The following is a 27,976-nucleotide window of genomic DNA, read 5'->3' as shown; positions in this document are numbered from 1 at the left end:
AGATGGAATGTTAAAAATTGTCTAGCGCCTGGGCCTACATCTCTCCCTCAAGGAACACCATCTAAAATAGATTAATTAGCCAGTCAGTTCATTGCTGCTAGTCTGAGATAGCCGAATATAAAATGGCTGCTGTGATTGTCTATTTAACTACACATTCCAGTATATTGTGTTTGAGGTGGTGTTGAAAAATCAGACAGATGTGATAGGTTGCTATTTAAAGCAAATCTTTTATTCAAACTCATTGAGAATTTTTATCCCGTCAACAGTCACTGGAGATTTCTGCAGGCTGAATTTCTGTTTCTTTCTGTTCTTCATGGGGAAGTTCTTCCTCTCCAGTTATTTTGTCCTTTATTTCCTAAGGACTTTGAACCTTGAGGGTTAGAGTTGGACAGGACCTGACAATCCCTCAGGCTTCTCGTCCAAGTGGTTAATCTTCCTCTGTGATCCTTGGATAATTTGTGTATTTAGGCCGGTGATTTGGCAGCATGGCCTAGTTTGAATCTTTCAATTAGCAGTTTCCAGCAGGGAGCGACTGGGTAGTGAACCGGAACGAGAACGCTGCCTTCTTCCCTCTTCCCGAACTGTGGCATGTTTTATTAATTGTTGAGCCTCAGTTAATTACTCTGAGATCAACAAACTCAACATAAACCAGAGATCATAGAATCATAGAATCCTACAGTGCAGAAGGAGGCCATTTGGCCCTTCGAGTCTGCACCGACCGCAATCCCACCCAGGCCCTATTCCCTTAACCCCATCTATTTACCCTGCTAGTCCCCTTGACAGGAAGGGATAATTTAGCATGGCCAATCAACCAAACCCGCACATCTTTTGGATTGTGGGAGGAAACCGGAATACCCGGAGGAAACCCACGCAGACACGGGGAGAACATGCAAACGCCACACTGACAGTCACCCAAGGGCAGAATTGAACCGGAAGATCTGACCTGGAATTTTCCTAAACTGCATGCAACTGATTTGTGAGCTAGAGGAGGCTTGATTTTCTTAAGTTTGAAGTTTATTTATTAGTGTCACAAGTGGGCTTACATTAACACTGCAATGAAGTTACTGTGGAAATCCCCTAGTCGCCACATTCTGGTGTCTGTTTGGGTACACTGAGGGAGAATTTAGCACGGTTAGCATGAGGTAGCAATTCTGACCACTGTGCCATCAATTTCAGATTTCCAGCATTTGCTTTTATGTCATGACTGACTCTGTTTTTAATTTGTCCTCTATACTCGGCATGTCAAAGCCATAAGGATACTGGTTAAGCACAGGGCTTCTTTAAAAATTTTACTCCAATCTTAAAGTTACAAAGCCAATGGACAGAATGGACTGGGCAAACCCAAACCCAATCCTCGCTTGCTCCAAAAACCAATTTAAAATCCAATTGAATTCAATTCATGTTCCCCATGAGAGAGACAAACAAGATCCAAGCTGACGAGATAAGGCACTGCGCCCATCTTGGGCTTGATCTGATACTTGATCTTAGCCAAAAGGCCGAGAAGCAAACAGATGCTACGGACCGGAACTCTCCGATATTACACATCCCACTACTGGTGCCAGTCCCATGCCCCTAAAAATCTACTGATGTGTTAAAAAAATTTAAAACTCCAACACGTACTTTCTCTTTCTGAAAGTCATTGTTGCATGTTGTAGCAAACGGTTCAGCAATGAGTGAGTTAAATGGGTACCAAGTTCACACTGGATAAAAGCAAATGACTGCGGATGCTGGAATCTGAAACCAAAAGAGAAAATGCTGGAAAATCTCAGCAGGTCTGGCAGCATCTGTGAGGAGAGAAAAGAGCTGATGTTTCGAGTCCAGATGACCCTTTGTCGAAGCTCCGTCGAAGCTTACGGTCTGATTTCCGCTTCTCTGTCACTTGGCCATTCCCACCTTCTATTGTCTCTATGGACTGCCATGAGCATCTTTTAGCCTTCCCCCTTGTTTCTGGGGCTAGGACTCATCTTTCCCTCACCCTGCAGTATAAATATCTCCCACTTTCTATGCCTTTTAGCTTTGACAAAGGGTCATCTGGACTCGAAACATCAGCTCTTTTCTCTCCTTACAGGTGCTGCCAGACCTGCTGAGATTTTCCAGCCTTTTCTCTTTTGGTACCAAGTTCACACTGCAATGCTCAGGTGATTCCATCTTGCACCATTCAATCTCTTACCTGTGACAGGGGGCAGAGCCATTATAAAGTCACTGGACAGTAAGGAGTGAAGCTCTGGTCAATCCGTTCATTATACAAGCGATTCATTTTACTTTGAAAGATTACAGCAAGGAGCTTCGTAGATTAAACAAAAAATATGCACAGCTAGTGTGGAATCATCTCGACAAGCCAAGGAACAAAGAACAAAGAACAGGGAACAAAGAACAAAGAAAAGTACAGCACAGGAACAGGCCCTTTGGCCCTCCAAGCCCATGCCGATGATGCCCTAACTAAAAAAAAACCTTCTGCCCTTTCTCTATCCCTATCCTTCTATTTCCTCCCTTTTCGTGTACCCATCCAGATGCCTCTTAAATGTTAAAGGAGTGAAGTAACCAAAACTAGATGAAAATAGCTGACATTTTGGACTGAAATGATCAATTATAAGGGAACTCAGCCAATAAGTTTAGTTGGACAACTTGCCCCTACATAACACACCAGTGGATGACATGAGACATCAAGGGTTCACAGGTCCTGACGAAGTTGAACTCTTCAGAATACATTGGCTTTTATTTGAATATATTTCTGTCTCAAAACACATTAATCTTTAGGGCTAAGAGTGCGCAGAAGAGATTCAATAGAGTGCAAGGATAGATAAGCTGCAGGCTTTGCTGAGTAAGTATATAGATGTCATGCCTTCAATCAGCCCTTTGAGGTTGGCCTATTGGAGTATGAACTCCCTGATTAATATTCCAAGTGATGGGCCAATCAGGGAGTCTTTGCCTTGTACTTAACCGGATGTGCCAGTTCCTCTGACACCCCCGGAGATAGACTGCTAACTGACAGAACTCTGTGTACTGCTGTTAGAGTTGTAAATAAAGGGATTTTGGAGAAAGGACTTCTGCCTCCGCAGACTTATTACAGTAGGTAATGCCTTAGTTCTGGGAGAGAGGGTTTAGAGGCTTCAGACCAGCAGTGCTGCCACTAACCAAGGCACCTAGCTCTCCTGTACTGCTGGTGAAACCTCGTAGCAGTCAGTGACCCTGTCCTTTCAGCCAAGGACATTATATAGGCCAACCCACTCAATGCGCACTCCTCATGCATGTCACACAAGCAGGGACAGCGTTCGTTTTCACCATGGGGAATCTCAGGCCAGAACTTTACGGATGATAGAAAAAAGCTGGAAAGCTGATGATACCAGGCAGCGGTAGCAACCTAGAGGGAGGAAAATGTCTAAGGACCGTGGCGTGATTGTAAAATAAACACTCGAGCAAATAAATCATTCACATGGGCAAGCTTCGAGTAACAGTCCACAAAACTGGGGTGGGGAGGGGGGGAAATGAACTGGAAGGAATAATGTTGACCTGAAGCTTACAGTGCTGTTAATTTTTCAGCTAACTGCTTCATTAATTTTGATCAGATTATGCAACAAGCAAGGTTTTTCTGTGAACAAAAGGTTCTGGTAACAGTGACACCAAGAAATGGTAAGAAAGATGTTTGTACACTGCCAGGAGCAAGTGCCCTCTTGGTCCACTATTCCTTTATTCTTACCTCCTTCATCTCTTTCAGTTTCTCCACCCCTTGTCTTGCTGACACAAGAGCCCGAATTCTAATGCCCCACCCACCACTGGAATGGACAAGAGGCGGACAAAGGGAAGATACGTTGACTTTGGGCGATCTTTTCCGGTCTCGGGTTGAGCAAGGCCGTAAAATCCCACCCAAGGAGTTCTGTGGCGAGGAACTCACTTCCTGACTCCCCAAAGTCTGTCCACCATCTTCACGCACAAGTCAGGAGTGTGATGGAATACTCTCCACTTGCCTGGATGGGTGCAACTCCAATAGCACTCAGGAAGCTCAACACCATCCTGGACAAAGCAGCCCACTTGATTGCCATCCTTCCCACAAACAGTCACCTCCTCCATCACCACGGCACAGTAGCAGCCATGTGGCCCATCTACAAGGTGTGCAGCAGGAACTCACCACAACTCCTTAGGCAGCATCTTCGAAACCCATGACCGCTATTATCTCGAAGGACAAAAGTTGACAGATAGATGGGAGCACCACCATCTCTGCAAGTTCCCCTCCAAGTCACTCACCATCCTGATGTGGAAATACATCGCTGTTCCTTCGCTGTCGCTGGGTCAAAATCCTGATGCTCGCACTCTAACAGCACTGCGGGTGTACCTACAACATATGGACTGCAGTGGTTCACGAAGGCAGGTCATCAGGTAACTTATACCAGAGAATGGGTAGGTGATTACCAATTGAATCTTTAAAGTTTTAAAGTTTATTTATTAGTCACAAGTAAGGCTTATATTAACACTGCAATGAGGTTACTGTGAAATTCCCTGAGTCACCACAGTCCGGCGCCTGTTCAGGTAAATGCACCTAATCAGCACGCCTTTCAGAACGTGGGAGGAAACCAGAGCACCCGGAGGAAACCCACACAGACACGGGGAGAACGTGCAAACTCCACACAGACAGTGACCCAAGCCGGGAATTGAACCCAGGTCCCTGGCATTGTGAGGCAGCAGTGCTAACCATTGTGCCACCCTGCTGCCCAAGTTAGTTTGAGTGACCTGCATTTCTTTTTCTATATACAATAGTCCGTCATAGAATTATTCCTCAATCTTCTAGCTCGTAAGTCCGCTCCTATGGAATAAAAATGACTCGACCTTTGGAAAAGCTATCATTCAAAAATATCACCAGCTTCCTACTGAACTCCTAAGACACTGACCCTCACTTGAACCTGAGTAAGAAGCCTGGTTGAGATCTGCCAGGGATTTGATGAATGATGAAAGGCCCAAGCAGGCAGGTGAGACACCGTTCGCAATGCATCCACCCCATCTCCCTCCTCCACCTTCTCCTCCACAGCTAAATCAACAGACAATTAGCTTTGATTGCCCTGGCGTTGTAATTCAATAACAGTGAAAGGGTTAACAAGATGACACTGTAATAAGAGAGAGCACATGGCACTGACCGGTCATGTCTGACAGCAATACACACCAGGACATGCAAGGGGAGGGGTCAAAGCTGCCTTGTATTTCAGACCTGAGAACAAAGCATAAGGCTCACGATTAATTCAACCTTTGCATGTGAGTCCGATGAAAGGTACTTGGCACTGCCTGATTATGGGTTATTCTAGAGAACTGGAAGATAACAGGTACCAAATTAAAATAGTTCAGCACTTTCAACATGTTTTGCAAAGCTTTTAATAAACTGGAGAAGAAACAAAAATCACCTGTCATTTTCATCATGACGGCATCAATCGGGCGGCGCGGTGGCACAGTGGTTAGCACAGCCTCACAGCGCCAGGGACCCGGGTTCGAATCCCAGCTCAGGTCACTGTCTGTGTGGAGTTTGCACGTTCTCCCCATGTCTGTTTGGGGTTCCTCTGGGTACTCTGGTTTCTTCCCACAGACCAAAGATGTGCACGTCAGGTGCATTGGCCCGTGCTAAGTTCTCCCTCAGTGTACCCGAACAGGCACTGGAGTGTGGTGACTCGGTGAATTTTCACAGTAACTTAATTGCAGTGTTAATGTTAGTCTACTTGTGACTAATAAATAAACTTTAACTTTAACTAATCTGAAATTGCATTGCAGTGCGGATTTGCTTTCAAATATGAATGTATTCGCCAGTATTTGCCATGTGTCTTTAACGTGCTGTGCCCTTTCCCCATGCTTGTTCCAATTCCACAACGCAACTTGTGGGTACGGGGAATGCAGGAATAGTTTGGAGATGAGTCATGCTCTTGGAGAACCTCCGTTCCTCTGAACAACTCTGTGATCTCCCCTTGGCGCCATCTCTCAATCTCTCAGGACTTAAGTTTATTTTATTCGTGTTGCAAGTAGGCTTACATTAACACTGTAATGAAGTTACTGTGAAAATCCCCTAGTCGCCACACTCCGGCACCTGTTCGGGTACACTGAGGGAGAATTTAGCACGGCCAATGCACCTAACCAGCATGTCTTTTTGACTGTGGGAGGAAACCGGAGCACCTGGAGGAAACCCACGCAGACACGGGGAGAACGTGCAGACTCCACAGAGACAGTCGCCAGAAATCAAACCCGGATCCCTGGTGTTGTCAGGCAGCAGTGCTAACCACTGTGCCACCGTGCTGACCTTCAGTGGTGAGGTACAAAGCTATGAATGAGCTATGGCAAAACTGTGAATGTAAAGCTGCCCATTGTCATGCTATAATGAGAATTCACTGCACTGCCACACCTGTACCAATTGATGTTAACCCCATCACAGTCATTAACCAACAACTAGATTTGATCAATGTTTCTCTGCTGGCTGCCAGGCTCTGATGTGGAATGGTTCTGGAACATGGAATGATCTATGCCATTGAAGGTGGCCATTTGGCTCATAAAGCCCATGTCAGCCTTGAAGAGTTACTAATCCCACCTTCCAGCTCTTGGTCCACAGCCCCATTGATTATGGCACCTCAAATGCATATCTAAGTATTTCTGGCAATGTGATGAGAGTTTCATCCTTAGACCACTCTAAATCCAATCCCAGCTTTTCACAGACCAAAGACACAAGACTGTCCCCAATCTGCAATCCCACTTAGGTAGACCACAAGTTGGCTGGGTGTCCATTAGAAAACATCACATCAGTAGAATAGATGGCACTCTGCCTTGGGTAAGTGCTACGTTGTTGGAGCCAAGTACAGGAAGCAAAGACTTTACGTTTAACCATGCAATACCTGACCCGGGAGTGCATGAGAACAAAGAACGACAAAGAAAAGTATGGCACAGGAGCAGGCCCTTTGGCCCTCCAAGCCAGTACCGATCATGATGCCTGCCAACTAAAACCGTAAAGAACAAAGAAAAGTACAGCACAGGAACAGGCCGAATGAGGTGGCCATCGATCATCCAAAATTCAGAGTGTTCCCTGGAAAGGGGTGGCACAGTGGTTAGCACTGCTGCCCTCACAGCGCCAGGGACCCGCTTGGAACACACTGTCTGTGCGAAGTTTGCACGTTCTCCCCATGTCTGCGTGGGTTTCCTCCGGGTGATCCTGTTTCCTCCCACAGTCCAAAAGATGTGCTGGTTAGCTGCATTGGCCATGCTAAATTCTCTCTTGGTGTACCCGAACAAGCGCCCGAGTGTGGCGAGGGTGGGGGGGGGGGATTTTCACAGTAACTTCATTGCAGTGTTAATGTAAGCCTAGTCATGACTAATAAATAGACTTTTAAAAACTACCATCCTTCCCATTGATGAGCATCAGCAGTGAGAAGATACGTTAAGTACTTAACTGAAGATGGTCAAATGGGAAAACCGTATCAGCGTAAACAATGCATCTGAGAAATTGCGGTTTCAGCTCAGTGCATTACTGTGCTGCAATCATTGTCTAAACGATTGCAGGACACACTTGAATTAAGTAGATTATGTAATAGCACACTGGCTGATATACAGTTCCATTTCATTACTTGATGCTTTGCTTAATCATTCACCAGCTGACCACAGCACTCTTCTTGGCAGGCCTGCACACTCAGGCTGGAACGATGCAGCCATAAAGAGGACATTCAGCTGGTTCACGGACAGGAGCCAGGGCGTCAAAGTGGACATATTTCTGTCTGCGACCAAAGCCTTTTGCGAGTGAGGGACCCCCGACGCTTATCCCAGCTTCGTTACTGCTGCTTCAATGTCTGAGAAACCCCAGTGAAGGGCCAAGATCCAAAAATGCCAAGAGGCCCAGAGTCTAGGAGGAAAGAGACGGTACATCAAGCCTCAGTGTCTCTGAGGGACACAACTTTGTTTCGAAAGCCTGTACTTGCAGCTGACTCGGCTGTTTGGAGGCATCAACAGAATCAACGTCAAGTTTGTAAAAAATAAGATGTGCAGAGTTTGGACTTTAGTTGAAAAGGGTTTAAAGGAAGTACCTTATTTAAATGTTTTGAATTGTTTCCCAGACACTGCCTGCAAAATTGTCTGTTGTGCAAGTGGTTAAGGATGGGCAATAAATGCTGACCTAAGCAGCCACACCTGCATCCCATAAATGGATAAAAATAAGAGTAAGCCTGCAACTCAAGGCTACAGCTAGGGGTTGGACATTAGCTCAGTTGGCTGGATGACTGGTTTGTGATGCAGAGTGATGCCAACAGCGCGGGTTCAATTCCCATACCAGCTGAGGTTATTCATGCCTTCTCAACTTTGCCCATTGCCTGAGGTGAGGTGAGGTGATCCTCAGGTTAAAATCACCACCAGTCAGCTCTCTCCCTCAAAGGGAAGAGCAAAGCGATGGTCAACTGGAGCTTTGGTGACATTTACACTTTCGTTCTCCCCGTGTCTGCGTGCGTTTCCTCCGGGTGCTCCAGTTTCCTCCCACACTCCAAAGATGTACGGGTTAGGTGGATTGGTAATGTTAGTTGCCCCTTAGTGTCCCAAGATGGGTAGGTTAGGGGGATTAGCGAGGTAAATCCAAAGATGTGCGGGTTAGGTTGATTGGCCAGGTTAAAAAATTGCCCCTTAGAGTCCTGGGATGTGTAGGTTAGAGGGATTAGCGGGTAAAATATGTGGGGGTAGGGCCTGGGTGGGATTGTGGTCGGTGCAGACTCGATGGGCCGAATGGCCTCCTTCTGCACTGTAGGGTTTCTATGATTTCTATGATTTGAAATATGTGGGGTTACTGGGATAGGGCCTGGGTGCAGCCTTGGTGGGCCGAATGGCCTCCTTCTGCACTGTCAGAATTCTATGACATTGGGTGGGGTTCCAATCATGTGATGCAAGCAGCTAAGCTTTATGGGTGATGGTGCAGGGGAGGAGTGGGGATGGGGGCTGAGGGTGTGGCACTCCCACTCCCTTTGGCCCACATGCAGTGCTGGAAAGGCACTTACCATCACATCTCCCTTCAGTTGCCAAGTTTCCTGAGATTTCAGGATACCTTGCTAGCCAGAGTTAATTCCTGGAACACAGCTTGTAGCCTTAGTGACTGACGCACTGCTGGAGAACCAGGAAGTCACCAGTCCTCCAGTCCATCTATTAAAACAGGATATGAGCACATTGGGAAAAGGTTGGGGTTGAGGCTTCCAAATTTTCAAACATCCCATTCCCACCCCTCTTGTTCATGTGAGTTAACAAATCCCCCATTATGTGCAGCCGTGATCCCCTCACATGGTGGGAAAGGAAAGAAAGAAAGTGAGAGAGAGAGAGAGGAAGGAAAGTAAGCATAAATGTGAGCTGAGTTTCAGGAGTGGGTGAGACACAAGCTTTTGTATTGACGATCAGAAATTTCTTAAAAGTTTAGTTTAAATCCTGACCGAGATGCAATCCTTGGCCGAGTCTTTCGATTCAGAAACTCAAGCAATTGCTTTATTGGAACAGGTAATCCCATTGCAATACCTCCACATGAATCACATAATTGTCTTCGAGATGAAAGGTTCAGATGCCAATGGAGCCTGAAAGCCCATGGCACACTGGAGTCTAATCCTCAGGACAAAGGGGTTACAAAATGTACAGGAAAGCTTAGGACTCCTTAACTTTGCTGTACCTTTTATACCAACTTATGCTTAGCTCTCAGCTGAAGTGGGTGAGGCGGCAATTATGCCGTAATGTACTGAAGGCCATAGATCTAGAACAAAGTAACTTAGAGATCCTTCTCAATATTCACATCAATAAGTCATCTAAAGTGGCAGTTGCTGTCCTTTTTACAATGAGAATCTCATTATCTCATTAAATTGACCCTAGTGTTAGGGGGATTAGCAGGGTACATGTTTCAGGTTATGGGAATAGGGTGGGATTGTGGTCGGTGCAGACTCGATGGACTGAAGGGCCTCCTTCTGCACCATAGGGATTCTATGATTATGCCTGTTCAGTTCCAATCTTCTAATTTTTACAATATTGAGATTAGGCTGCCATCATCAAGTCATCAAGGAAAGACCTGATGATGGTGGTTAAATGCGCCATTCAGGCGTTACCCAAGCGGAACATCCCATGACCATTTATACCAGTGGTGAGCAACCTGCGGCCCAGGGACCACATGTGGCCCAGCTGGGTTCTGAATTGGCCCAGGTGACATTTTGTTGACCATTGCCCAGGTGCAGGATTGCCACATTCCATGAGTTCCATCACGTAGTTTTTTTCCTACTGGTGTGACTGAAGTGATTCGCATATAAAGCAAGGGCAACTGTAGTGAGGTGCATGCTGATTGCTCACAACATTGACTGTGGGAGCTGTGCGCTCCCTCTATGTCCAAAATGTCAATATTTATTTTCTTTTTTCCCATTTGAAGTTGACAATAGTTCTATTAATATATAAATGATGAAGTATTTTCTATAACTCGTTATGAAATATTCAGTGTGTATTAAATGTATTTAATCTTATTCATGGGGTCATGGTTAGTGAACAAGCCTGATTTCAATCTTGTGCGCAATGAGATGAAGGAGCGCCACTCATGCGGCCCACTCACCAGCCTAGGTTGCCCATCGCTGGCCTATACTGAGATACTGGATTTGAGATCAGTACTGAGAATGGCCTCTGATGAAAAAATGCTGGCCAGGTCCGATATGATAAATGGGCATCATTCCTGAGCGATCCTACGCTCATTTACAAATTCCTATCCTTCGAAGTGGATATAGAACACCTCCCAACATGGAGGATGATGCCAAGGAGGAGGGAATTAAACAAGTGCCAATGATGCCACTTATCAGGTCATTAACTGCGATGGGTCATCAAGATGATTAAAAATGAACATCTGAACAATCCTCATCTGCAATGGGGATAGTAGCAGGGGATCTTTGAGGTTTCATTTCTTTTGATCCAGAACAATATCCTTTGTCACAACACCATAAGACCATAAGATATAAGAGCAGAATTAGGCCAATCGGCCATCGAGTTTGCTCCACCATTCAATCATAGAATCATAGAATCCTACAGCGCAGAAGGAGGTCATTTGGCCCATTGAGTCTGCACCGACCACAATCCCACCCAGGCCCTATCCCCATAACCCCATGCATTTACCCTAGCTAGTCCCCCTGACAATAAGGGGCAATTTAGCATGGTCAATCCACCTAACCTGCACATCTTTGGACTGTGGGAGGAAACCAGAGCACCCGGAGGAAACCCACGCAGACACGGGGAGAATGTGCAAACTCCACACAGACAGTGACCCAAGCCAGGAATTGAATCCGGGTCCCTGGCACTGTGAGGCAGCAGTGCTAACCACTTATCAGAGCTGATAAGTTTCTCAACCCCCATTCTCCCGCTTTCCCCCCATAACCCTTGATCCCCTTACCAATCATGAACCTGTCTATCTCTGTCTTAAATGCACTCAATGACCCGGCCTCCACAGCCTTCTGTGGCAATGACCTCCATAGATTAACCACCCTCTGGCTGAAGAAATTCCTCCTCATCTCGGTTCTAAAGGGTCGTCCCTTTACTCTGAAGCTGTGCCCTCAGATCCTAGTCTCTCCCACTAATGGAAACATCTTCTCCACGTCCACTCTATCCAGGCCTTTCATTATTCTTTTCAACTGTAGAGGTTATTATAAAAAATGCAACTTAATACAAATAGATTCCACTGAGATTTTTAGATCCTGATCTCGATCAATTTCAACTTCCACCCATATGTATTTATACTTCTCTTCGATGGAACATAAATCTTCCTGAGAAAATGTTGTTGACACGTTTTCAGATTACAAACAGAAATTTTATTGATGCCAACCTTTAATGACATTTATGTTCCAAGATACTTTATTGAGTGCATTCTAACCTCGAACATGTTTCATTGAATAAATTTGCAAAATGTTTTCTTCGCTCCACTGATTCCCAGGAGTTTATTCAACTAATCAGGAAGGTTGCATGTTCCATTCCCATTCTGTGCCTGGGTGGCTAATGTCATGGACAGAATGTATTTGCTCTCTTACTGTCCATAATCAGTATTTTTTTACACGGGAAGTGGTGTATCCTCCCTGGCAGCTCCTTTATTTTAAAATTCCCAGATTGGTTTTCAAATGCCTCCAAAGCATTGTACTTTCCTTTCTCGACATCCTCCTTCAGAGATCTCGGCACTTCTTCAATTTTGGCCTCTTGTGCATCTCTGATTTCAATAAAGGTGGCCATACCTTGTTAGAAGTAGGCTTACATTCACACTGTCATGAAGTTACTGTTCAGGTACGCTGAGGGAGAATTTAGCATGGCCAACGCACCTAACCAGCACATCTTTGGACTGTGGGAGGAAACTGGAGCACCCGGAGGAAACCCATGCAGACACGGGGGGAATGTGCAAACTTCACCCAGACAGTGACCCAAGCCAGAAATCGAACCCAGGTCCTTGGCGCTGTGCCACCATGCTGGCCCCAAGCTCTGGAATTTCCTCCCTAAACCTCTCCATTTCTCTGCCTTTCTCTTGTCCTTTAAGATGCTTCTTACGACCTACCTGTTTGTCCAAATTTTTGATCATATTTCCATAGTGGCACAGTATCAAATCTTATTTGCTGATGTTCTAATGAAGTGTTTTATCATGTGTTCAGGATCTATATGGGGTTCTTTAGGCTTTGACTGCTTCCCTAAGAAAGCTATTGCAGACTGCAGTTTGTAAAATCTTTATCACTCACTTACAGCTCTATGTACATCTTAGCACTTCACTTCCCTCCAGATTGTCACAACTTGGTCGTGTGACATTCTATCCCTGGTACATCAGCATCAGGTGCTCCATTAACCCCTCACCCAAGTCTTTATCCCAATTATCTACACTCTTCCATACCTCTTCCCAATTGCTCAGACTTCAGTGAAGTTCGTCTATGAGATTACTTCACAATCTCCCTGATCCTGTTCTGACCTCTTTCTGAGTCTGAGGGCATGCCACACTCTACCTTCTGTCAATATGAGTGCCTTTCTCCTGGGTGGCTGCAGGATTTTGTCTTGTTTCTTGTTCCTTATCTCCGTCCGGATCTTGAGTAATAAGCCGAAGCTTCTATTGGCTTTCTTTCCAAGGATATTGGAAAGAAATTTGTTCCTTCTTATATTTTGTTGGTCTATTTTGGTTCTATAAGATCTCAATTGTGGAGTTCATAGAACCCCTACTGTGCAGAAGGAGGCCATTCGGCCCATCAAGTCTAAACCAACCACAATTCCACCCAGGCCTTATTCCCATAACGCCGCATATCTACCTTGCTAATCCCCTGACACTAGGGTCAATTTAGCATGGCCAATCAAACTAACCCACACATCTTTGGAGTTCTATTATTACATCTTCCTTCTGTTAGACTCGTATCCACAGCCTCCCCTCAGGATGCACCAACTTGAAGTTTGTGCTCTGTGCCTGAAGTTGAAGTTACGAGCACAATTATGTTTTTATTATGCCGCACTTTTTCAAATTCTCTCATGACCATCGGAGATACTGTTAAGTTGTAGCATTTGGTGCAGAGCTGGAAGTTGTGTTCGCAACCATCTTCCGACCAACAGTTCTGATGGTGAGTACCCATTTTGTAGCAGCGAGGGTCCAACTAAGTAGGGCGTGGTTGTTTGAACTCTTCTTTCTGCTTCGAATGTGGCTATCTAGGTGAGCTAGTAACATGTGCGAAACCATAGTAAGTTCATAAGTTCATAAGACAAAGGAGCAGAATTAGGCCATTCGGCCCATCGAGTCCACTCCACCATTCAATCATGGCTGATATGCCCCTCATCCCCATTTTCTTGCCTTCTCCCCATAACCCTTCAACTCATTCCCAATTAAAAATCTGTCTAACTCCTCCTTAAATTTACTCACTGTCCCAGAATCCACCGCCCTTTAAGGTAGCAAATTCCACAGATTCACAACCCTTTGGGAGAAGTCGTTTCTCCTCAACTCTGTTTTAAATTTGCTACCTCTTATCCTAAGACTATGACCTCTCGTCCTAGAATGCCCCACAAGAGGAAGCATCCGCTCCACGTCCACTTTATCCATACCTTTTATCATCTCGAATACCTCAATTTAACCTCCCTTCATTCTTCTAAATTGCAGAGAGTATCGGCTTAAACTGTTCAATCTCTCTTCATACAATAAACCCCCATCTCCGGAATCAATCCAGTGAACCTGTAAGGGCCATCCGTAATTAAAACAAACAAACACAGAGAAAAATTAAACATGAACACATGAAGGGAACAGGGTTTAAGCAAGTTAACTGTAATGGTGCCTTTAATCTCTCCAATTTAATTTAATTCTCTTTCTCATCAGTAAGTGACTTGCTGGCGAGGGTGGGCCATCAAGCAGTGAACCACTTTCTATATTACTGCACTTCAACATCTGAATGCAATTCATTTGGTGCTTTCTATGTTACAATTTAAATTTTTGTTTTCTTTCCATATCTTTCTCAGCACTCTGCTGCTCCCCATTAATAATAACCTGTAGAATTTCCATAAAGGAATACTGAGCTTAAAGGCCTCAGGATCTTTAGCTACCATAAACTAATAAGGAAAGTAAAATTACATTTTTCTTATAAAACATTAAGATTGACATTATTAAGATTAAACACAAAATGAGAACTAAGCAAACAGGGTCACAGGTTACAAATTCGGTGATTGGTGGAGAGCAGACAATGCATCTCAAAGTGTCTATTCAAAGTATAAACAGGTGACTGATTTAGTTCATTTAATTTTGATGCATATCCGCTTTAAAGTTAAATAGAAACTCTTAAAACATTAAATATCAGTCAAACACCAGTGATGTTCTGACTTTGTACCACCAGGAAAGATTTACCAGGTCAGAAAATTGTTCCCCAGAAAGTTGTGGAATAATTAATTGGCACACTGAGGGCCATTGTCGGACATGACAATGTCTGGGATGCCATGTGTCTCAAATATACCCCTCAGTGATTAATTGACTGCCTCCATTGCGATGCCGTGCTATCTGCTTACTTCAATACGTCTGGAGTAGTAATCAATGATGATGATGAATACGTTGCCTTTAAACTCAAATAAATCCATTCCCAGGTGCTCCCATGGCCTGAGTGGAAAACAGTCAGAAGTCTCACATTACCAGGTTGAAGTCCAACAGGTTTATTTGGAATCACGAGCTTTCGGAGCACTGCTCCTTCATCAGGTGAGTGGAGAGGTAGGTTTCAGAAACACGGCATATATAGATAGAGACACAATTGCAAGATAATGGTTGGAATGCGAGTCTTTACAGGTAATCAAGTCTTTATAGGTACAGACAAAGTGAGTGGAGAGTGGGATAATCACAGGTTAAAAAGGTCCAATGCCGGCGTCTCCATATCCTGTTTGGAAACGTGGAGGGTGACAGTTGTTTGCTCTGCTGTGGGCTATTCACTGCACATACAAGGCAATTCGAAATGAGTTCTTTTGCAGAACCACTCATGCCAGGACAGCAGACTGACTGCTGGGCTCTTGCTCAGATTTGGTTATCCCCCAGTCACCTTGATGTACTTTTTTGGTGAATTTTCCTCCCACAGTCCAAAGATGTGCAGGTTAGGTGGATTGGCCATGCTAAATTGTCCCCTAGTGTCCAAAGATGTGTAGGTTTGGGGGATTAGGAGGTGGATGTGCGGGGTTATGGGGATTGAGCTTGGGTGCAATGCTCTGTTACAGAGTTGGTGCAGACTCAATGGACCATACAGCCTCCTTCTGCACCGTAGAGATTCAATGATTCTAATTTTGAGTTGAGGCATTTTAGGGATGACTCATCTGTTGTTATATCGTCAATGATGATAAGATGCTTTCTCTGTTCAAAGTCAGGCTGTGGTATTGGGTTGCTAGAAGTGTAATCTGCCACCCTCTTGGGCAATACTCTTTTTGGATGCATTTGTCATCCTGCAATTGTGTTTGTTTTATCTCTTGTCCTGCAGTCTTTTCTTGGTGACAGTTAAGTATTTGGTAATGAGTGAAATATGTGTTTCCACTTCCTCAATGAAATGCAAATCTTCCAATTTTACTCCTTTCACCGGTATTCTTGGCAATGCACTTGCTGTGGTCTGGTACTTCCCTTGAACATACTCAGCCACTGTATCGTATCTCATTCATCTGAGTGAGATAAAGTGAACTCTAGTTGATATTTTTCTTTAGGTAATAAAGAGTAGTTAAATGTTCGTGGTCAGTTTCAATTTTAAATCTTAATCCCATCACACAATCAGAGAAATTCTTGCGTGCCTACGTTACTGCCAATGCTTCTTTCTTAATGATTACAGATGGTTTCTCAGGCCAGGATTTTCCAGGCCACCCCCCACAGCGAGTTTTCCAATGACAGACACAACTTGCCATTGGCCACCGATGGGATCTTCTGGTCGCACCAAAATCAATGGTCATTGGCGTTGCTCATCGTCCACGCTACTTGCAAACCCATTGTGGGGGTGTCACCTTTGGCAGGACTGGAAGATCCTGCCAGCGGGAAGGCCAGAAAATCCTGGCCTCAGTGCCTGTGAGTGATCTTGAGGCATAACAAACTGGTCTTCTTTTTCCATCTTACTGAATTTGAAACAAAACTGCACCTAAACCTGTCGATAATGTGTTCACAGCAACAATCGCTGGCAATTCTAGATCATAGTGCATTAGAATTGCAGGTGAAATTAGAAGATTTTTTTACCTTGTAAAAGCATCTTGCTGGTCCCCAGTCCAGCACTACTCTTGACCTTGTCTCAACAGCTCATTGATTTCCACCAAATTTGGTAGGAACTTTGCCTACTTGAGTGCCAATCCCAAGGAATCTTTATAATTCCACGGTGTGGGAACTCTCTATTCACCTTGGTTTTCTGTGGGCTGGCTGCTATTTCTAAAGCTTGCACAATGTGCCCTAGGAATCAGTGCCTTTGCAAGTCCACATCTCTCGTTCAATTCAAGCTGCTTCCTAAAGTTTTTTTAAAGGGGATTTTCACAGTTTTTAAAAGTTTATTTATTAGTGTCACAAGTAGGTTTACATTAACACTGCAATGAAGTTACTGTGAAAATCCCCTAATGCCCACACTCCAGCGCCTGTTCGGGTTTCATCTGTGCGGAGTCTGCACGTTCTCCCCATGTTTGCGTGGGTTTCCTCCGGGTGCTCTGGTTTCCTCCCACAGTCCGAAAGATGTGCTGGTTAGGTGCATTGGCCATCCTAAATTCTGCCTCAGTGTACCCAAATAGGCATTGGAGTGTGGCGACCAGGGGATTTTCACAGTAACTTCATTGCAGTATTAATGCAAGTCTACTTGTGACACTAATAAATAAACTTTAAACCTTGACCTTGTAACTGGATGGCTGTAATGTGATATATTTAAGTCACTTTGCTACATCAAATAAGACTGAAACACCTGCTCCTATGCCTAATTTAAAAACCTGTGGGGTGTCCGTCCACTTCTAGTTTAATGCTCCTGTAATTATTTTCTGTTTTGTTGACTTCCCTGAAGTGAGGGTGTGTGTTTTTTTCTGTGGCTCTCCCACATCTTGCATTTGGTTTAGCCTTGTCACTTCCTCTTTTATCTTGTGAGCTACTTGTATTTCAGTTTGACAGGCAATTTTAAAATGTCCTAACTTTCTACCATTGTGGCACTTTGCTCCACCCTGCTGGGCATCCTTCCTGCTTCGGCAGGGTTTTCCCACCTCACCAGGAGCCTTTCAAAATGGTGGTCAGTACACTTTTCCCTGATTTCATGGGCTTCTGCTTTAATACAAAGAACAAAGCACAGCACAGTCCTTCAGCCCACCAAGCTTGCACCGACACTTGACACCTCTCTAAACTAAAGACCTGTTGCCTCTATGTGGTCCATATCCCTCTATTCCCTGCTTTTTCATGTATCTGTCAAGATGCCTCTTAAACGTTTCTATTGTATCTGCTTCTACCACCTCCTCTGGCATTCCAGGCACTTACCACCCTCTGTGTGAAAAACTTGCCTCTCACATCTCCTTTAAACTTCTCCCCCTTTTACCATAAACCTATGTCCCCATGTAATTGACATTTCTACCCTGAGAAAAAGACTCCGACTATCCATTCTATTCATGCCTCTCATGATTTTGTAAAACTTCTATCATGTTGCTCTCTCAATCTTTGTCCTCATAGCTAATACCCTCCATACCAGGCAACATTCTGGTAAACCTTCTCTGTACCCTCTCCAAAGCCTCTACATCCCTCGAGTAGTGCGGCGACCAGAACTGTACGCAGTATTCCAAATATAGCCTAACAAAAGTTCTGTACAGCCACAACATGACTTACACTTTCTCTTTTCTGATATACTGAATTGTCTCACGCATTTGTTTCCACGGGACATTACTTTCCCCCATGAGCAATCTTTCTATTTTGCTTTTTGAGTTTGGCCTGTGGTTTGGTTTGTACTGTTCTGGTGAGAGCAAGATCTTCCACTGTTTGCAAGAAACATGAAAGACTTTCATCCAGGACCCCAACTACTATGTGATTGCATATCAATTCATCTTATAGAATCCCACAATTGCAATTTTCCGGGGGAACAAAAACTGAGTGAATGCATGGACATTAATTAAAGTTTACTTGTTCAATTATTCATTTTTTGAAACACAAATCAAATACCCGGGGGACTTCATTGCAAGAGCTTAAAGCCCTGTCAATTTCCTGTTTTGCTATTATGTCATTGACAAAAGTTCCACCTGCATGGAGTAAAGTGCTGACCCAATCATTTTGTTCCTTTTTGGGTAAACCTGATGCTGTTCAACTTCTGGAAGATCTCTTTCTCAAGTTATCCCAGTGTTCGGTCTGTTGCGAGCCTTCTACACATTGGAATGGTTCTGGGAATGACAATATAAACTCCATTCTTGCCCTTAGCTCTGGAGCTGCTGGCTGCCTCAGTAGTCTGTGTTATGAACCCACAGATGTTGCATAAGAGAGTGTCCCAACACCCAGAAGAGTAAATTGGAACACTGGTTCTTTGTGGTGTGTAAGTCTCTTCTGGTATAATGTTAGGAAAGGTGTACAACCCAGTGAGAAAGCAGTCCAGTCATTGTGTGAACAATTCATAGGGAATATTAGAAGGAAAATAAAAAGACACAAGAAGGAGTATAATGCAAGCCGCGCTTAAGTACATTGATGACTATACACACAGAATTGTGCATGGTTCCTTGGTCCCCAAAACTGCCTGCGTCTATTTGAACTCTGAGACACCTCTTTTCCCAAACAACATCCAACATTAATTAACTCTATGAGCTAAATGCAGCAAATAATCACCAGATCAAGAAAGCTACTTCTGGGAAATAATCTTCTTGTTCAGTGAAGAAAATGGCTGCTTCTCTTGGGAGACTATGGGCAGAATTTCCCTGAAAAAATTTTAAGTGTCATAACAGCGTGAAAAATGGAGTACTGCGTGCCGGTCTTTTCGGCGAACTAGGCACGACAATCCTCAGGCACTCTATCAACTTTTCTGACAGCCGGCGAATTTAGCACCAGTAGTTGGGAGGGGGTTGGGGGGGGGGTGGTCGGTGGGTGGGTTGGAACCTAAGTACAGCAGTGAAGCTGGCTTCAGAGCACCCATATCTGCAACTGCTGCAGTTCTGATATTAGCACTAGTCTCTCCCTTTTCTTCTTAGTTAGATAGTTATACTATCTCATTCCCTTTGATGTTATCCACCCTGCGGAGTCGGCTTTTGGCAGGTACATGTTTTTTCTCTCCACTTTGAAGTCATCACTTCAATAGTCCCATTGTGTTTTCTAGTCACATATGTAAAATATTTGTTTTCCATTGATAGGCTAATTCGCATCTCAACATTTCTCCAGCCATCTGCCTCTAATCAACTCCCTGTTTTATGGTGCTTTTTAATCTTAATTTTCCAAAATCTCATAACATCTTTCATAACAGATTCTGGTTTGTGGCCATCTGGACTCCAGCTCTCAACTTGCGTCCGCCATGTTCCAAACTCTCAGCTGAGTCTTCAATCAATATCCTTTTCACCTTGCTTCCAAGGATGTGTCGGCCTGTCAGGTCTGCAGGCTTCGCTTGGAGTTTTTCTGGGTCTTTTACTCACTGTCCATTGCCACCACATTTTGTCTGGTGTTCAGGGTCTAGATGGGAGTTCTGATCACTTACTGGACTCTTTTAGCACCTTTCTCAGCCTTTATCATCACCAGTTGCATTCCTTTGGTCCAATTACAGACCTCTCCCCACCCTCATAGTATAAATATTGTCCAATTTTCCTTCTTTTCAGCTCTGACAAAGGGTCACCCAGACTCGAAACATTGGCTCTATTCTCTCTCCACAGATGTTGTCAGATCTGCTGAGATTTTCCACCATTTTCTGTTTTTTGCTTCAACTTCCCTGAGGGTCACTGCCAGTGAGGCAAGGGGCACAGAATTGCTAACAGATGCCCAGAGAGGTACAAAGGTGATGGCAGCTCTTCCCAATTACCTTTGTGTGGCCTGGGAACCAAACCTTGCCAAACCTGCGTTCGCTTGCTTAGTGTCTGGATAAGGTCTACCGCACAATGTTGTTTTCCCTGGCTGGAGGCGGAAGTGTACAGATAAACTTACATTTTGTGTCGGATAAACACAGGATAGGAAGTGAAAACACTCAAAATTATTGTTTACACCAGAATGGTGCTTAAGAGAAGGATTCAGTTGACAGAAAGATAATTAGGTTAGTTGCCGTCCAAAGCATAATTGCAGGCATGCACAGATGTAAATTATAGAACCCAAGAGTTCTTAGATGCGGGAAAAGTCCATTTGGCCCAATAAGGTCACTTAATTTTTTACTGATTTCAAGCCTGCCCACCCATCTTTACACTGTATTCTTCAACAGCTTAAATATTCTGAAGGAGAAATGGAAGGTTGTGTGAGAGGCAGCGAGCTGCTTGACACAGTCATATTAAAATCTTTTTGTGGCTGGAACTGAAGGGAGGAATTTTCCAGACCCCTCCCTGTGGCGCACGGGTATGGTCTAGTGGTATTATCGCTAGACTATTAATCCAGAAACTCAGCTAATGTTCTGGGGACCCGGGTTCAAATCCCGCCACGGCAGATTGAATTTGAATTTATTGAATTTGAATCCAATTTAAAAAAATTGGAATTAAGAACCTACTGATGACCATGAAACCATTGTTGGAAAAACCTATCTGGTTCACTAATGTCCTTTAGGGAAGGAAATCTGCCATCCTTATCCGGTCTGGTCTACATGTAACTCCAGAGCCACAGCAATGTGGTTGACTCTCAACTGCCTTCGTGCAACTAGGGATGGGCAATAAATGCTGGCCCAGCCAGCGACGCCCATGTCCCACAAATGAATAAAAACAAATCCCACCAGCGAGGCCTATCACAGCTGTGGTGGTGACTTGCCATTGGCTGGCAGCAGGGTTGACCTGTCCCGCCGATGTCAATGGGGTTTTGCGTATGCCACACCCTCCGCTGCACCGCGGGGGTCGCCAGACCGGAAGATCGCACCGGTGGGAACGGCTAGAAGACCTTATCCAAAGTCTTTTTTCTTGCTCCGATCAATACCCAGGGAAACCTCTATCAGTCTGCGCAGACAGAAGGTTAACCGCTCGTCTTCCCAATGACTAGGAACAAAGATTAATGAGAAATTAAGATGGGGGAAAGAAGAGAAATAATGGCCAGAATTCACCAATCTCGTTCATCCTGCCACCGCTGCCAGTGAGAATGGAGAATCTGGCGCTCAGCCAAAACTCCATTCACTGCAGCGGGACTGGAGAATCTCAGCCACAGGTGAGGTTGGAGAATTCGTAGAATCATAGAATCGTACAGTGCAGAAGGAAACCATTCAGTCCATCGACAATCCCACTCAGGCCCTATCCCCATAACCCTATGCATTTACCCTAGCTAGTCCCTCTGACACCAAGGGGCAATTTAGCATGGCCAATCCACCTAACCTGCACATCTTTGAATTCCAGCCAATAAATGATCAAAAGAAATTTCCTGATAATTCCATCTTGTCCTTTAAACCTGAAGACATTTCTCAAGGTACAATCTTCAATCCTTCAGTGACATTGGGGTGAATTTTCACAGTGTCTGCTTCTGATCAGCTTTTCCCAGTTTTACTTCTGAAGTTACGGCGAGCAAACAGAAAAGGCTGCTGTGAATTCACCCCCACGCACCTATCCCCATGAGGTCAGAGGTGCGGCTGTTAACTGATGATTGTATGATGTTCAGTACCATACATAACTCCTCAGATACCAGTGCAGTCCATGCCCTCGTTCAGCAAGAGCTGGACAACATTAAGACTTGGGCTGATATGTGACAGGTAACATTTGTATCATACACATAGCAGGCAATCACAATCTCCAGCAAGGGAGAATCTAACCATCTCTCCTTGACATTCAAGAGTATTGCTATCGTGTAAGCCCCACCATCAATCTTCAGGGGATTACCATTGATGAGAAACATAACTGGACCAGTTAAACAATGTAGTTACAATATAAGAAATTCTGTGGTCAGCAACTCACCTCCTGACTTCCCAAAGCTTATCCACCATCCACAAGGCACAAGTCACGAGCGTGGTAGAGGTATACAGCACAGAGAAAAGCCCTTGGTCCATCGCATCTGCACCAGTCAAAGACAAACAACCTAACTATTCTAATCCCACTTTCCAGCACTTGGCCCATAGCCTTGTATGCCTTAGCATCACAAGTGCACATCTAAATACTTTTTAAATGTTCCAAGGGTCTCTGCGTCTACCACCCTTTCAGGCGGAGAATTCCAGACTCCCACCACCCTATGGGTGAAAATGTTTTTCCTCACATTCCCTCTAAACCTCCTTCCCGTTATCTTAAACCTGCCCTCGAGTTATTGATCCCTCCACCAAAGGGTAAAGCTTCTTCCTGTCTACTCTATCTTCACTCCTCATAATTTTACACATCTCAATGTCCCCCGGCAGTTTCCTCCACTGCAAGGAAAACAACCCCAGTCTATCCAATCTCTCTTCATAATTGAAACTCTCCAGCCCTGGCAACATCCTGGTAAATCTCCTCTGCACCTTTTCCAGAGCTATCACATGCCTCCTGTGACATGAATTCCAGGACTGCACACAATACTCTAGCTGTGGCCTAACCAATGTTTTATATAGTTCCAGCATAACCTCCCTGCTCTTAAACTCTATGCCTCTGCTAATAAAGGTAAGTATACCATATACCTTCTTAACCACTGATCCACTCTATTATAGAAAGGATATTATTAAACTAGAAAGATTGCAGTAAAAATTTAGGCGGATGTTACCGGGACTTGATGGTTTGAGTTATAAGGAGAGGCTGGATAGACTGGGACTTCTTTCCCTGGAGCTTAGGAGGCTTAGGGGTGATCTTATAGAGGGCTATAAAATAATGAGGGACATAGATCAGCTAGACAGTCAACATCTTTTCCCAAATGTAGGGGAGACTAAAACTAGAGGGCATAGGTTTAAGGTGAGAGGGGAGAGAGACAAAAGGGTCCAGAGGGGCAATTTTTTCACACAGAGGGTGGTGAGTATCTGGAATAAGCTGCCAGAGATAATAGTAAAGGCGGGTACAATTTTGTCTTTTAAAAAGCATTTAGACAGTTACATGGGTAAGATGGGTATAGAGGGATATGGGCCAAATGCGGGGAATTGGGACTAGCTTAGTGGTAAAAACAGGGCGGCATGGACAAATTGGTCCGAAGGGCCTGTTTCCATGCTGTAAACCTCTATGACTCTATGACCTGTCCTGCTACTTTAAGGGACCGGTGACATGCACACCCAGGTCCCTCTGATTCTCGGTGCTTCCCAGTGTTCTGCCATTCATCATGTATTCCCTTGCCTTGTTTTATCCTTCCCAAATACATCACCTCACACTTATCCAGGTTGAATTTGATTTGCCACTGACCAGCTCATCTGACCAGCCCATTTATATCTTCCTGTAATCTAAGGCCATCCTTCTCACTATTTACCACTTCACCAATTTTCATATCATCCGTGAACTTACTGATCATCCCTTCTATATTCAAGTCTAAATCGTCTATATAAACCACAAATGGCAAGGGAATACTCTCCACTTGCCTGAATGAGCGCAGCTTCAGTAACACTCAAGAAGCCCCAACCAATTTGATTAGCATCCCATCCACCAGTTTAAACATTCACTAACTGACGTGTGTGGCAGCGGTGTGTACCACCTACTGCACTGCAGTAACTTGCCAAGCCTCATTCACCAGCACCTGCCAAACCCATGATCCCTGACACCTAAAAGAACAATAGAAAGTAGATGATTAGAAACAGCACTACCTGCAAGTTCCCCTCCAAGCTAAATTGACTTGGAGCAGTATTGTCGTTCCTGCACTGTCACTTGGTCAAAATCCTGGAACTCTCTCCCTAACAGCACTGTGGGTGCACTTACACCACATGGACTGCAACGGTTCAAGATGGCAGCTCACCATCAACTTCTCATGGGTTATTAGCGATGGACAATAAATGTTGATCTTGCCAGCGATGCCCAAAACCCATTAATAGATGGAAACAACTTGCGTCATACTGGTGCAATGCCCAACTTTTTAAAAAATGATGGAAAGGGGAATCGTCACCATTTCAGGGGGTACATTTTGATTTGCAACAATTCTCCACATAGTCATTTTCATGGTGATATGGCATATTTCCTTTTGCCATGCTGATGCCCTGTCGCATTCTCACGTTTCTCTGAAGTTTGATGGACAACATTTCCCAGACCACGTTAGTGAATTCTTTACCATTGCAAACACTGAATAGAATCAATGATTCAGTTACCAGTTATAAGATACATTTAAATAAAACACACTTTTCCAGAGAAATGCCTTTGCAGAACACAGCTGTACATGGTGGATGAATTCACTGTTCTGCATTCCTGCAGGAGAGCCTCGAAAAGAATTAGATTATAGGCCCCCCAGTGATATCTTCTCATCTCTGATCCAGCACAACTCCTTACTGGGATGAGAGATCCATCGTTTCACCGACATTTACCAGCTCGTCTAAGTTTATAAACAGTGTTTACCAGAGTGTCCAGTTAGCTTTCATCATGCATCGGAATTCTGAATCCAAATCTAAAGTTTTGTTTATTTATTAGTGTCACAAGTAGGCTTACATTAACACTGCAATGAAGTTACTGTGAAAAATCCCCTAGACTAAATCTAGACTTAGAATCACACAGTGGAATTTTACCGGCACGCTCGCCCCGATTCTGCTGCACGGCATTCTCCATTGGACTTGGGTGAGATCTTGCGAGCCTCGGGCGGGTGAAGTGGTAAAATTCCGGCAATAGAATCCCCACAGTGCAGAAGGAGGCCATTCGGCCCATCGATCCTGCACCGACAACAATCCCACCCACACGCTATCCCTGTAACCCCACCTATTTACCCTGAAGTCCCGCTGACACTAAGGGGTAATTTAACATGACCAATCAACCTAACCCGCACATCTTTGGACTGTTGGAGGAAACCGGAGCACCCGGAGGAAACCCACACAGACCCGGGGAGATGATGCAAACTCCACACAGTGACCCAAGGCTGGAATTGAACCCAGGTCGCTGGTGTTGTGAGGCAGCAGTGCTAACCACTGTGCCACCGTGCTGCCCACTTCTGTGGCAATGTAATTTGCCTTACTCGTGCTGCCATTTGCCATCATTTACGACACCTGGGAAACTAACGTGAACCCTCAGTGCTACCAAATAGCATCGGAAGGAGAAAACTGGTGTGAGGGAGTGGCCTGGCAGAGTATATAAGATTATGCAAGCCTTTGATAGAGGAGATGTAGAGGAAATGCTTCCACTTGTGGAAAAGTCCAAAACTAGGGGCATGAACACAAGATACTCACCGATAAATCCAACAGGGAACATGGAATCGGTTACCGTAACGAGTTCTGATAAATAGCACAGAGCATTTAAAGGAAAGGTAAAGAAACACAGAAGAGAAAGGAATAGTAAGTTATGCTAATAAAGTTGTGATGAATTGGGGTGAGCCTTCTGTGTCACATTAGCAGCAGGCCTGTGCTGTAAAATTCTGCATAATTCAAGCTTAATTCACAAAGATCTTTTGAAACCAGCTGGAATGCGCCAAAGTAACATGATCCGAATGACTGGACCTAAATTTAATTTCTTATATGATTCCCATGGTAAGGCCACACTTGGAATACTGTGCATAGTTCTGGTCACCCTCTTATAGAAAGGATATCATTCAACTATAAAGAGTACAGAAAAGATTGACTAAAATGCTACCGGGATTTGATGGTTTGGGTTATAAGGAGAGGCTGGATAGACTGCGACTTTTTTCTCTGGAGCGTAGGAGGCTGAGGGGTGATCTTATAGAGGTCTATAAAATAATGAGGGGCATAGATCAGCTAGATAGTCAACATCTTTTCCCAAATGTAGGGGAGTCTAAAACTAGAGGGCATAGGTTTAAGGTGAGAGGGGAGAGATACAAAAGGGTCCAGAGGGGCAATTTTTTCACACAGAGGGTGGTGAGTGTCTGGAACGAGCTGCCAGAGATAGTAGTAGAGGCTATCTACTACTATCTCTGTAGTAGATAGTAGTAGATAGCCGGCATTCTCCATTAGACTTGGGTGAGATCTTGTGAGCCTCGGGCGGGTGAGGCGGTAAAGCTCCGGCAATAGAATCTCTACAATGCAGAAGGAGGCCATTCGGCCCATCGATCCTGCACCGACAACAATCCCACCCACACCCTATCCCTGTAACCTCACCTATTTACCCTGAAGTCCTGCTGACACTAAAGGGTAATTTAACATGACCAATCAACCCAACCCGCACATCTTTGGACTGTTGGAGGAAACCGGAGCACCCGGAGGAAACCCACACAGACATGAGGAGAACATGCAAACTCCACACAGACAGTGACCCAAGGCTGGAATTGAACCTAGGTCGAGACAATTTTGTCTTTTAAAAAGCATTTAGACAGTTGCATGGGTAAGATGGGTACCGAGGAATATGGGCCAAACGTGGGCAATTGGGACTAGCTTAGGAGTTAAAAAGAAAAAGGTGGCATGGACAAGTTGGGCCGAAGGGCCTGTTTCCATGTTGTAAACTTCTATGCCTCTATTCATTGGGGGTTAAAGAGGATATGATTAACTGGAATGTTCTGTAATGGCAACAAACTCCGATTCCATTCAAGGAACCTGGTTTTGTTTAACTATAACCCCTTTAGAAGGTGCCAATCTTCAATGAGAAAAATGAGAAATGGCAACTGTTGATGGTCACTGACTTCATGATCATTGCACCAGTCTCATAATGAGTTATAAGATCATTAAGTAATATTATATGATAAACCTTACCTATATACAGGGAGGAGTCCTTCCTCTGGACATGATCGTCTATGTAGGACACGCCGAGAGGTTGGACCGGAGTAGCACCGATACCCAATAGGACTTGGGCTCCAATCAGCAGAAGATACATCATGTTGGTAGAAGTCCTATTTCGACAGATTATTTTGGTCTCCTGTTCCTGGTTGCCCGCTGTTACATTCCCAATGCACAGGTCCCGGCCTTCCTGTCCCCAGGGAATCTCCCCGGATTCATACTCATATTGGTGCGTGAGGAACTCCGGCAGGGCGGACAGCAAAGCCCCGAGGGCCATCACGATGCCCCCGCATCCTATCAGGCGTGGCCTGTGCCCTCTTGCCCCAAAGTAGCTCACAAATAAAATCAGGGCCAAATTTCCGATCTCAAAGCTGCTGGCTATGACACCGACGTCAGCGCTCTGGAGGTTAAACCGCCTCTCCAGTGTTGTCAGCACACTGACCTGCGAAAGGAAAGACGTCCAGAGTTATACAAGTGTTACAAAAAGCATTCAACAGCAAGGTACTTATCAGTCAACATTCAATCAGACAAACTCTACAAGGCAGGACAGGAAGTCCAGCAACCCCCAGCTAACCAATGGAAATCTATGCAACAAGATGGAATTATAGAATCCCTACAGTGCGGAAAAAGACCATTTGGCCCATTAAGCCTGCACCAACAACAATCCC

General features: G+C 44.6%; 1 protein-coding gene and 1 pseudogene across 1 annotated transcript in view; both read right to left on the bottom strand.

Annotated features, from left to right (window-relative positions):
• Nucleotides 1–27,976, bottom strand: part of slco3a1a (solute carrier organic anion transporter family member 3A1a) — a 215,020-nt gene that overhangs the window by 163,148 nt on the left and 23,896 nt on the right. Inside the window, exon 2 of the mRNA XM_078241289.1 lies at nt 27,285–27,750. Within this exon, the coding sequence (XP_078097415.1) occupies nt 27,285–27,750 (466 nt within the window). The remainder of the gene's footprint in view (nt 1–27,284; nt 27,751–27,976) is intronic.
• On the bottom strand, nt 1,285–1,508 carry LOC144511580 (U2 spliceosomal RNA; annotated as a pseudogene).

The sequence above is a fragment of the Mustelus asterias genome, chromosome 24 (genome assembly GCF_964213995.1).
Source record: "Mustelus asterias chromosome 24, sMusAst1.hap1.1, whole genome shotgun sequence".
Classification (NCBI taxonomy): Eukaryota; Metazoa; Chordata; class Chondrichthyes; order Carcharhiniformes; family Triakidae; genus Mustelus; species Mustelus asterias.
Note: the sequence above shows the minus strand (reverse complement) of the source record. Positions and strands in the feature narration are given on the sequence as shown.